At 38.9% G+C, this 12,821-nt stretch overlaps 1 protein-coding gene across 2 annotated transcripts in view; it reads left to right on the top strand.

Annotated features, from left to right (window-relative positions):
• syne2b (spectrin repeat containing, nuclear envelope 2b) overlaps positions 1–12,201 on the top strand; it is a 131,305-nt gene extending 119,104 nt beyond the window's left edge. For both annotated transcript variants that reach the window (XM_067422571.1, XM_067422570.1), the window contains 14 exons: positions 192–374; positions 1,599–1,736; positions 1,852–2,046; positions 2,143–2,443; positions 3,096–3,164; positions 4,558–4,688; positions 4,787–4,910; positions 4,999–5,198; positions 5,446–5,646; positions 6,327–6,455; positions 6,600–6,791; positions 6,888–6,935; positions 7,913–7,962; positions 10,846–12,201. In XM_067422571.1, the coding sequence (XP_067278672.1) occupies positions 192–374; positions 1,599–1,736; positions 1,852–2,046; positions 2,143–2,443; positions 3,096–3,164; positions 4,558–4,688; positions 4,787–4,910; positions 4,999–5,198; positions 5,446–5,646; positions 6,327–6,455; positions 6,600–6,791; positions 6,888–6,935; positions 7,913–7,962; positions 10,846–11,056 (2,172 nt within the window). In that variant the 3' untranslated portion in view covers positions 11,057–12,201. The remainder of the gene's footprint in view (positions 1–191; positions 375–1,598; positions 1,737–1,851; positions 2,047–2,142; positions 2,444–3,095; positions 3,165–4,557; positions 4,689–4,786; positions 4,911–4,998; positions 5,199–5,445; positions 5,647–6,326; positions 6,456–6,599; positions 6,792–6,887; positions 6,936–7,912; positions 7,963–10,845) is intronic.
• Positions 12,202–12,821: the final 620 nt, after the last annotated feature.

The following is a 12,821-nucleotide window of genomic DNA, read 5'->3' as shown; positions in this document are numbered from 1 at the left end:
ATGACATTCCAGACATTACATTAAATCTCTCGTCTCAGGGGAATATGGGAGGGGAAGCACGATCATTCGAATATATTACTAGGTTTCTACTTAATGCTAATCGCTGAAGTTACCCTTTAAGTAGTGGCTTTTGCAATTGTCATTAGATCTATTGGACATTTAACAGTTTTTTAAAACATGCACGATTACAGGCGTTCCAGCGTCAGGTCCATGAGCGCCTGACACAGCTGGAGCTGGTGAATAAACAATACCGACGTCTGGCACGAGAGAACCGGACAGACGGTGCCAGTAAGCTGAAGTTGATGGTACATGAGGGAAACCAGCGTTGGGATACGCTGCAGAAGAGAGTTGCTGCTGTGCTCCGCAGGTTAAAGGTCAGATATAGGCCATATACTCTTTTGTATTTGTCAAATCAGAATCCAGATAAAGATATAATTAATTTATATATAATTACATTATAAAATATATTAAAACGAAAACATCTCAGGTTACGACTGTAACACTGTTTCCCTGAGAAGGGGAACGGGGCACGGCATCTGGAGTTGATGCTGTGAGGAACCTCTGTGCGACCTGGCTGTCTAAAAAACATGTACCCAACATGTCAATCTATTGGCCGACGGCAGTCCATGACATAACAAGCAGAGTACCCGCTAGTATAAGAGGTTTCCTCTAAAATCCATCATCAACTCTGGGGCTTCAGGTTCGCCTAGCTCAATTGTTAAGGCGGCCATGCATAGACTGTTTAGTTGAGCCACTTCCTAAACTTTAATTCTCTAATAGCAAGAGAAAGTTTCAGCTTAAATGCTCTATTGCACAGAAAGTCCCGGCCTTATAAGCTTCCTGCCTCCCTTGCAGGAGCAAACAATGCTTTAACACTAGCTATGTTAGTATCTTGACAAAAGCTCTCAGGGAGTAGCTTATTCAAAGGGCGCACTCAACTAGAACCTTTGATCTACTACTACTTCTCAGAGGGAGAAACATTCTCTCGATTAATCAAAAGGGATAAAAATACACGAGGAGCATAGAGGAAAGGCCCTTGACATTTCTCAACTCAACCCCTAAGGAAACTGCAGGGGAACTTAAGCTCTACTTATCTACCCTAAAGACAAGACATCTCAACCCTGTCCAGTAGTTTTTAACTATTACTATTGCCACCCTTCCAAGGGGGAGCCAATCCTTACTCCTACTTAGGGAAGGAGGGACATGAGAGCAATTCATAGCATTTTTTCCTAGTTGGCCGCAGGGGAGTCATGCCCTTCTTATAGACCCCTGGGGGAGAGCAGCTCATACCCTGTCTCCGGTAAATGCAATGTACTCAATGAGCAGGAAAGGGCAAACAAAACTCTATGGAGGGCCACTGTCCTGCAGAGTTTAGCTCCAAACCTAATCAAACACACCCTAAATATTAGGGAATGACACTTAATAAACCTAAACCCTGCAAAAATTAAGATGAACTCTGACTTTTAAATCTTTGTCACTCTACTGTCCTCGCAGTATTGTGATCCATTTTTCATTTCCATGCTAACAAAGTATCCTATTTTTTGTTGAGAAATTAAAAAAGATTGTTAGTAAACTCTTAACGCTTCTTCTCTGTGCAGCACTTCACATCTCAGCGTGAAGACTTTGAAGGAACGAGGGAGGGGATTCTGGTCTGGCTGACTGAGATGGACCTTCAGCTCACTAATGTGGAGCATTTTTCAGAGAGCGATATTCATGAAAAGATGCGTCAACTAAACGTTTGTACACCCCAATCTTATCTGAACCATTTTTAGTGTCATTTAAAAGGTTTATGTTACATGAGTCTGGACTGCAGTCAGAATGCAGAATATTTTGTGCTTTGACTTCCTGCAGGCATTTCAGCAGGAGATCACGCTAAACACAAATAAGATTGATGCACTGATTGTGTTTGGAGAGAACCTGATCCAGAAGAGTGCTCCGCTGGATGCTGTACTCATCGAAGATGAACTAGAGGAACTGCACTCCTACTGCCAGGAGGTGTTTGGCAGGGTCGCCCGATTTCACTATCGTCTTATCAGCAGACGACCGGTCAGTTTGAAAAGACTCATGTCGCAAACACTCCACAAATACTCTTAAGAATGAGTACTTAAACTCTTAAACCCTTCCATCCATTTCCTTTCATAGGTGCTTGAGGAGGACCGAGAGTTCTCGGACAGAGACACAGATCCGGAGGACTCGGCTGTCTATGGTGGGGTTTGGGAGAGGGAAAGGGAGGAGGAAGAAGAGGCTGCTATAGGCTCCGATGTTTCACTGGCGGTACGTCAAGCCGTGTCCCACCTGTTACCACCTGCACTGGAGCGCTCAGGGCGTGAGACGCCCGTCAGTGTAGATTCTATTCCGCTGGAGTGGGACCACACAGTTGATGTGGGAGGATCTTCATCTCCAGAGGATGATGAGGATTTGACATACTACAGCGCCCTATCAGGTAACTCTTTACTGACTGGTCTCTGCAGATCTATTAAAGCATATCTAGAGTTTTTCTAGATCTCAGTTTGTTATCTGGGCTCATAAAAGTGTATCTAGATGACAGTCTGTTAGAGTGCATGGTTCTCTCTTTTTGTTTGTTTGTTTATTAGTTTTTATCTCTGTCTGTAATGTATCTATTTGTTAGAGTATATCTAGATCACTCTCTGTAATCTGCCACTCTATTAAAGTATATGTAGATCCCTCTGTCTGCTATCTGCTGCACTGTAAGGTTAATGTAAATTCATCAGATGTATGTTACACTGATTAAATATAAACTCAAAAACCAAGTCATTTTGTTGAGAATGCATATCGTTTTTGCACTTTTTTGTTGATGTGAAATAGACCCCCAATTATAGAATAAGCCATGTGATGAATTGTTAGATTATATCTAGATCTCTGCTATCTGATGCTCTATCAGTGTATGTACATCCTTCCTGTCAGTTTTCTGCCTCTCTGTTATACTTTCTGCCCCTCTGTTACACTTATATTTATATCCCGCTGTTAGAGTCTATCTAGATCTCTGTTTCTGTTATCTGATGCTGTATTAGTCTAGATAATTCTTTCTGTTATAGTGTCTCTAGATCTGTCTGTCTGCCGCTCTTCTGTTGCAGATGTAGAAGTCACTGAGAGCTCTCAGTCATTTGTTAAAGCTACATCTAAAGCTCTGAAAGCTGTGTCCGGTAGGCTTCAGCCTGCTGCATGCTGTCAGCACTATCACTGCACATTACATATGTGTTTTAGCATATATAACAATAGCTGCATGAACCCAACTGCATCCTACATGCTTCCTTCATTTGTTTCTAAATATAATAGACATTTTATGCTTTGTGCTCACTGCCTGTCTGCTCACTGCTTCCTCTCTCAAGCAGCTGCCCATGTCATGCTCTTAAAGTCCCCTGATGTATGTTTTAATGTTTGCCAAGAATCTACTTCTGCATGTGTTGCAGTACTTTCACAGATGTTTTTCATAATGCACGTCAATTTTGCTACCAGTGAACCCTTTCCACATTTCTCAAAAAACATGGACTCAGTTGAGGTGGATCATTTTTTATTATCTCATAAGACATGCGCATGAACTACAGTGGAAACCTATTTAGCGAATAAGTCCAAGTGGTCAATGACATTCAGCGCTCCCTCTTTGGCTTTAATAAGTGGAGCTTAACCTAATTTTAGGGTTAGGGTGTGGCTGGACCTTTAAGCTCCACCCATTGGCTCTGCACTGAATATCATTGTGCTTTCTGCACCCATGGTACGGCAGCAAAGTTCCTTTATTATTACACAGAAATGAGAGGATAGTTCCTTGCCACATCGGCCTAGAAAATCACAACTTTTCATTTTCCGTCGGTCTTAGTACATGATGTAACTACAGAAGAGTAAATAGGAAAAATATCGAAACTCTTTGGTCATTTTTGAGCGAGATGCTAACGGTCTAATCAGAATCAATGAATTATGCTAAGCTATGCTAAAAGTGCTACTGCCAGACCCAGAGATTGGCTGAATGGATTCGAAAATGGTAAAACTCAGCTGTTTAACTCTAGAGCAGTTGGAAAATTAACCTATTTTACAAAAACGTGGAGTGTTCCTTTAACTTGACAAGTTATAGTTGGCTAGACTTCTGTAGTGGTGAGCAGAAAGTACAGCATATCATTTTTGTGTTTTCACTTGTTCCAGTAGAAAAAAAGATACAAAAAAAACACTAGTGTTTCTATGACTTTCCAAAAGAGAAAAAAAAATTGAGAGATTGATTACATTCAGAAGAGAGAAGTCAAATTTGCAGTCACTCCCTCAACCACTGTATTAGATCACTTAAAACAGCATTAACCAGTTTTCTGTAATTTAATAGCAAGGCAAGAAAACACTAAGTATAGTGTTGTAAGTGTACTTCAAAGGAAAATATAAAAGACTTTGCTTGATTTACAATGTTAATTAAAAAAAAACTAATAATGAAAACTTCTGTGAAAAGGGTCCATTGCATCTTTTCTTTTTTCAGTAGCATGAGTGATGACTTCCTGCATGCTTGTTTCGAGTGATATTAGGAGTTCAAATATATCTCTCTCTCTGTGTCTCGCTCAGGGGGAAGATCAGTGGTGGAGACATGGCACTCTCCTGATGCACCAGACAGGAAACGAGTGAACAGAGAGATCATACGCACTCTCACATCTTCTCCTACTGACACATGCACACAGTACCACCCACAGGCCTATGTGAGTACACACACATACTTATCGAACTGAGCTACCAGTACGCAAATATATATACATGGCCTTACATGTGTTTCTGTTTGTATGTCCTCTCTCTCCAGGATAAACTCATGTCTGAGTGTGCTGGCAGTATAGACAGTATAAAGCGAGTGAAACTGATTCTGAACGAGGAAGAAGAACTAGAGGATCAGGGACTGACGGTCCTCTCTGCAGCAGATAATACAGGTACTGCAGTTTGTATTATGTACACACACTTTAATAGAAGTGCTTATTCAAATATATGTGACCTTTGCCCTCTGACCTGTGTCCTCAGGTGTGATCGAGCGATGGGAGCTCCTGCAGGTGCAGTCGTGCAGCGTGCCGCAGGATCTTCAGCAGTGGCACAGACTGAACTCTGACCTTACCGCTGTCATGGCATGGCTGAACGCCGTGATGCCTGAGCTAAAGAAACTTCAAACTCTAGAGCCAAAAATCACCATCAGAGACATGGAGAGCAACATCCACAAACTAAAGGTACAGTAGAGAATGTTTCTTGACACTGAAAACTGGAGAAAAACGTAATAACAATTCAGCTTTGCCATCACAGCAGTAAATTACATTTTGTAATATGTGTAATTAATGAAAAGTGCGTTATAAATAAAATCTATTATTTATTATTTAATTGTAATAATTTTTCACAATATTACTGTTTTTATAAACAATAAATGCATGGGAGACTTCTTTCAAACCGACCCTAAAAAGTTTTTTATTCTTTCGTTAGGACATGCAGAGGACTTTTAATGGCTACAAATCGGTCATGATTGGTGTTAATCTCAGTGGGCGGGGCTTCCAGCATGGAGACAGCACTGAACTACGAGAACTGCGTGAGAATATGCAGTTAGCCAATCAGAAATGGGCACAGGCCTGTGCGGCCCTGGACAGCTGGGAGCACAGACTGCATCAAGCACTCATGGAGTGTCAGGTGAGGAAAACCAACAGGGTGTGCTTTAAAAGTGTCACTGATACCTGGTTTGACAGACAGAGAGTTGAGACAATACAGCAATGTACAGTAAATGTTTTGCAACTGCAACACAACATGCACATCTCAGCACATCTCTGTGCACTTTCACATGCTTGAACTTGTTACAGTCTGTGGTGATTGTCGGCTTGTTTTGGATGTTTTTTGCTTGAGGTTGTAAAATTGCAAAGCACAGGTTGTTGTTTGAAACCACAGCGTAGAAGTCTTAACTTCCCTTCCCTTGTATATATATATTATACACGCACTTTTCAATCAGTTTTGAGATTTCAGTCAGATTTACACCAGTGTTATTGCAGTTTTTTAGTGTATCTATCAACTTGCATTTATTTCAGTTTATTGACAAGGCTATAATTTATATAATTCTAATATATTTAAATAATTGTAATTGTAGTTTACCGGTAGTTTTTCAGCTTTATGTCAATTTACATACTTTTTTAAAATATTTTTAGTTAACGACAATAACCCTGATTTACACTTGGCAAGGTGGAGACTTATTTAAAAATAGTGACCCATTTCTTCCTGTTGGGCTTTTGTAAATGTCCTGGTATAATGAATTGTAAACTGAGAACACACAAGACCCGTGAGAAACATAGACTCACCTGTATATTCCGCTCTGTTTTCAGGAGTTTCATGAGACTCTTCACGCTCTGCTGCTGTGGTTAGCTAAAGCAGAAAGCCAGCGCTACATGGTCAACATCCATGACACAAACACAGACCTCAACATCCTGCAAGAGCATCGAGACACACTCAAGGTAGAGTATTGTGTGTGTTTGTGGGCAGGCTCTACTGTTCTTGTAAAATATCTGAAAAACTCCCCACAAAAAATAAAACTAATGATTTGTTTCTTGAATAGCAATAACTATTATAAGTAAGTTGATCGCGTTGTCTGTCCATAGTCTGTTCAGCAGGACTTGCAGTCTCGTGAGAGAGAGGTGAACTCCCTGCAGGAGATCTCCTCACAGATCCTGCTACAGGACCAGGGAGAAGACACCCTGGAAGCCAAAGAGAAGGTTCACGTCATCAGCAACAAGTTACGGCTGCTGATCAGACAGATCGCTCACGACCTACACACACTGCAGAGCAGACTGGTATGTTTCATTCAGACTCACACACATAAGGTTTCTCTGCAGCTAGGCTGGTCAGTCTCTCATATTGATGTTTTGATCTCTGCTCTTCTGTCGCAGGACTTAGTGGGTCTAAATGTGGGCAGGACAGCATCAACTCAACACCAGGTACACAAACGCTCTCTCCATTAAAGGAGTAGTTTACTTTAAAATGAAAATTAGACAATTAGAAATTAGACTGCACAGAAATAAACTAAACTACAGGCAGCCCTAATATACATTATTCACGCAATGTTAACATTAACAATTTGAAAATAAAGTATAATTTGCACATTTCGACATGATGTAAGTGATCGTTCGATTTAATCATCGCAATTTATTGCAATGCTTTTTTCCCCTTGGTTGGTCAGAACAAAAGTGGATGTTAGCTACTTGTTCAGATGACACTCTTGTGTTGGTCATACTTTCAAACAGTAGTCTGTGATTCTGAATGACAGTTTCCCCCCGGCACGGTGACTGACAGCCGCACATTCTCCTCAAAACATTGGATTCATCCGCACTGTACCGTGCCAAAGCACCATTCACGTAAAGCTGATAATTCCGCGGATAACTGCAATTGCAGATTTTAAACAGAGATGGCGACAAAGAGGAAAAACCACAGCTTTAACAAAGATTCATTATATTTAATTGACATAGTGAAGACAATGCAGTGTTACTTTACATTTAATAATATTCCATATTAATATTAATATTTCTGTACCTGAGCTATTCAAGTCATCTAGTGAAATTGTTTTTATATCACAGAAAAAGGAAAAAAAAAAGGAATCTCAGTTTTTTTCAATATCGTGCAGCCCTAGCCTGAAGTGATCTTGCACAATGAGCTCTTTCTCAAAAGATGAGGAAAAGCTTGATTCCTCACAAGCCCTTATATAATAATAATAATTTAAATGAATTTAACAAAAATGTGCAAGGTAATGGCCTGCAGCATGTAGGTCATGAGAATCTAATTTTGGTCTTCTAACTGCTCTTTGAGAGTTTGGTTTTGTCTGGCAGTAAATGAAGGTTTTCTCAGAATCATTAGTCTGGTGTGGTGGTGATGGTTACTGGAGGTAACAAACACAGACTCATTTTTCTTCTCTCTCTAGGAAGCCGCAGGAGTTCAGGCTGTTACGCGGCGATCTCCCGCGAGTGTCAGGTACACGCTGATAACACTTCTATGCATCTGCGCTCAGTCGTGCTTTTGTGGCTTTGTGTACCCTTGCTGAAATTGATGTCTTCTAGTGCTCTCTTCACACGCCCTACTTCTTCTCTAGAACGACTCCTTTTACCACTCAACATGTACTTTACGTTGACCCTCGCAACCTATAGTTAGAACTCACATTTTAAAGTATTGAGTAGGGGGCAAATAACATGCTTATAAATGTTCTTAAAGCAACATCTACAATTTAGGTTAAACATTATATACAGTATCATTCAAAAGTTTGGGGTCAGTAAGATTTTTATTTTATTTAACATTTTATAGAACTAAAAAAAACATTTATTTAACAAGAGCATGGTAAATCAATCACAAGTGACAGTAAACACATTTACAGTGCCCTCCACTATTATTGGCACCCTTGGTAAATATGAGCAAAGGCAACTGTGAAAATAAATCTGCATTGTTTATCCTTTTGATCTTTCATTCAAAAAATGCACAAAATTCTACCTTTTATTAAAGAAGAGAAATCAAAGAAGAGCATCATAAGAAAAATCGTATTATGCAATGTGTTCTTTTAAAATGCCTGATGAGTTTGACAAGACAAGAGATCAGAGAGCATTCCTCCATACAGAATCTCTCCAGATCCTTCAGATTCCCAGATCCATGTTGGTGCTGCTTCTCTTTAGTTCAGCTACTCATTCTCTAAAGCAGGGCTATTCAAATCTTACCCTGGAGGGCCATGGCAGTGCAGAGTTTAGCTCCAACCTTAATCAAGCACACCTGAAAATGCTAATCAATGTCTCCAGGATAATTAGAAAATCACAGGTGAGTGTATTTGATCAGGGTTGGAGCTAAACTCTGCAGTGCATTGGCCCTCCAGGGTAAGATTTGAATAGCCCTGCTCTAAAGGGTTCAGGTCAGGGGACTGGGACCGTCATGGCAGAAGCTTCATTTTATGCTCAGTGACACATTTTTTGTGTTTGTTTGGTTTTGGATAATTGTCCTGAAGATCCAACAACAGCCCATTGTAACAGCCCATTTCTAGCAGAGGTCGTCAGGTTTAGATTTTTTAATCTGTTGATATTTGTTAAAATCCATAATACCATTTATCTGAACAAGATGTCCAGGACCTCCAGCAAAAAAATAGGCCCACAACATTAAAGATCCAGCAGTATATTTAACTGTGGGCATGGGGTACTTTATATCCGTGTTTGCACCAATGCCATCTGGTTCCAAAAAGCTCTTTAGTTTTATCTGACCACAGAACCAGGTCTCTTCTGACGTTCCAGTCACATCTGACAACTGAATATTTTTGAGTTTGTTTTTGGATGAGCAAGGAGGATTTTCTTAAAAATTCTCACAAACAACCCCTTTATATAATAATGTAGTTTTTTTTCTTTTTTTCTTTTTCTCTATTAATCTATTTTTTGTCTTTCTGATCCCAAGACTCAACCAATCTTTGCAATTCTCCAGCTGTGATCCTTGGAGAGTCTTTGGCCTCTCAAACTCTCCTCCTCACCGTGCATTGTCCTAATGCAAAAGTGAAGAGGAGCGTGTTTGAGTGGCCAAAGACTCTCCAATATATAGACACTCCCTCTTCTTCCAGGCAGATTTGTAACATCTTTAGTTGATTGGAACTTCTTAATTATTGCCCTGATCGTGGAAATTTCTTACAGCCACTTTCTGTTTCGTGAAGCTCGACAATCTTTTGCTGCTTATTAGAACTGTATTCTTTGATTTTACTCATTGTGATGGATGATTGAGGGAATTTGGCAATGCTTTCATCATAATTATACTCCTGTGGAACAGGAAGTCATGGCTGGACAATTTCATGATCCTAGTCATCCTGTTGTGCATAGAATAAAAGTAAATAAGAATGGGAATATACTTCAATGTGATATTTTACTCATACATTTTCTAGGGGTGCCAAGACTTGCGGCCAACATGCATTGGAGAAAAACATTTATTTCATAATGCGAATTTTACTTCAATGATGGGTTCGATTTTTGTGAATATTTTGAATGAAAGATCAAAAGGATACAGTACTCTATTCATTAAAGAATACTGGAAAATGTGTGGACCACACTGTATACACTAATGTAGGATTTTTGAAAAGTCTCTTATGCTTACCAAAGCTGCATTTATTTGATCAAAACTACAGTAATAACAGTATTTTTTGTAATTTATTAAATATTACAATTGAAAATAACTGGTTCCTCTTTTACCGGTAATATTATTTTAATCTAATTTATTCTTCCAGTAACAAAGCTGGGTAACACTTTACAATAATGGTCATTAGTTTAATGTATTAATGTAATAACTTCATGTATTAACATGTAACTAACCATGAGCAGTTTATTTGTTGCTGTATTAGTTCATCTCTGTTAACGTTAGTTAATAAAAATCCAGCTGTTCATGGTTTGTTCACAGTGCATTAACTAATGTTAACAAGATTGTAATAAATGTTGAAATTAAAATTAACTAAGATAAATAAATGCTTTATAAGTGCAGTTCATTATTAGTTCATGTTAACTAATGTAGTAAACTAATGTTAGCTAATGCCCATTATTCTAAACTCTAAAGTGTTACCCAAAGCTGAATTTTCAGCATTATTACTCTAGTCCTCAGTGTCACATGATCCTTCAGAAATCATTCTAAATGCTGATTTGCTGCTCAAGAAACATTTTTTATTATCAATGGTAAGTACAGTTTTGCTGCAAAATATGTATGTGGGTACAATGAATTTGTTTTCAGTATTCGATGTAACAATGTAGAAGCCATTACTGTTACTTTATAAATTGAATACGTTCTTGCAGAATGAAAGTTGAGTGAAAATGTTTTACTGTGTAACTATATCTACAGCAACTGTGTGTTCTGCAGGGCTGATAAGTCTGATTCGTCCCCGGCGAGGCCGTTCCTGTACCGTGTCCTGCGAGCGGCTTTCCCTCTCCACATCCTCTTCCTGCTGCTGCTGGTTGTGGCGTGCCTGGTGCCTCTCTCAGAGGACGACTACAGCTGCACTCTCTCCAACAACTTTGCCCGATCCTTTTACCCCATGCTCCTCTACACCAACGGACCCCCGCCCACATGAACACGTGCACCCTTCGCTAACACAGCCTCACTAGAATCAGTTGGGATGTTGTCCACACTTCCCGGGTTACGTCTCCTGTAGCAGAACCTGTAGCTCTGTCTGACGTGAGCGAAGTTTGGGTGTCAATATTCAATCGTTTTTTCCTGCAACGATCAAATCCAGCTCCTGAATGTGTTGCTCAAGGAAAGGGATTTCAGGAACCTTTCATCATGATGTACATTTGTATTCCTGGATTTGAAGGTGCAATTTAAAATGTTCTCAAACTGTATAGTATGTAGCAGCACACTCATTTAAACGCTCCTTCACATAAATGTATTTATTTTTGAAATGTAAATGACAGATAATTGAACCTATAGTACTCATAGACTTTGAGTCGGCCTGTATTTTTTAACTAGAATCCCTGTTTATATGTCTGAGGGATGGGACTTGCTTGAATATCAGTTGTGTTTATAGAAGTCAATGTTAATTGACTAATGATAGCAATGATGAATATATTTTATTTGTAGCCGTTTTAACTGCCATTTCTTTGGTTAAAGCCATGGAGGAGAGACACAGAGGCATCAGGGTGTGTGCAAATGTAATAGTCCTTTGTTTAATTTATTCAGTTTATAGTTTGGTGTTTTTATTTGTGCATGTGTGAATAATGTAAAACTACTGAAATTATTAAATTATAATTGGTAAATGATCTCATTGGAGATCTAAAATATTTCTGATTGTTCATATAGCATTTCTCTGGCAGGAGACTCTGGTGTCCAGATGCTCTGTTTAGTTCATGTCCCAGAAACACATTTTAGATGAATCAATGTGATTGTGTGTCTTTTATTTCATTTTATTAATATGGTGAGAAAAGAAATTAGTCAATATTTTGCTCATACTAACTGCCAAAGTGTCAGATTGCATATTATTTATGAGTTTCTTTAAAAAAAAAAAACTGCTGTTCATTTGATGTTTTTAATTGTGGATTGCATTGAGATAAATCTTCATTAAACACAGAAACATTTACTTTCATATGAATTTATTTAGCAGCAAACCTTGCACTGTCAGTGTCAAACACTGTTTGAAGAGACTATGAAGTTAGATGTGATGCTGGTGCTTTTTTTTTTTTGAGTCAATTTTACTACAAATAAACATCAAGTACAAATATGCGCTAGTGTTCACTTAATTCCCACATTTATTTTGCAGCTGTATACAGTTTTGGAAATGTCGTTTTGCTACCTAAAGAGACCTAATTTTGTATTATCAACTATATTTCTTCCTGTTTGAAGCTGAAGTGTGTAATTTTGATGGTAAAATACTTTCTGCTTACCTCTGTTTAACCAAAATACTATATTAGTCGGGACCACTTTGAGAATGAAATTTATTGACCATCTTTGATTTTTTCGGAAGGCTTAGGCTCAAAGATGCTCGAGCTGCCATACTAGACAGCTCGAGATGCATCCTTGAAACAATCCCCCAGCCTTCATAATAACCAAAAGTTTCTTAGCATAGATTACAGAAAAATATACAATAGTAAAAATAGAGTTCTAAACAGAATCTAATACTCGATAATGAAGATACTAGGAGGTGAAGGGGGGGAGGTTTGTGTAAATGTCTGTGCGACAGACTGAGGAAAATGAGTTTGAATGAGCTTAAATACTAGAATTGATTAGAGTAGGTGGAGTAACAAATCAGCTGAGCGTCAGCTGATAACGTTTAGCAAACAGTGGTCTGCCTGAACTACGCTTGAATTCCATTCTATCACTCAAGCGCCAAAAACTGTTTGTAA

The sequence above is a fragment of the Pseudorasbora parva genome, chromosome 17 (genome assembly GCF_024679245.1).
Source record: "Pseudorasbora parva isolate DD20220531a chromosome 17, ASM2467924v1, whole genome shotgun sequence".
Lineage (NCBI taxonomy): Eukaryota > Metazoa > Chordata > Actinopteri > Cypriniformes > Gobionidae > Pseudorasbora > Pseudorasbora parva.
The sequence above is the reverse complement of the archived record's forward strand: the minus strand, read 5'-3'. Positions and strand labels throughout refer to the sequence as shown.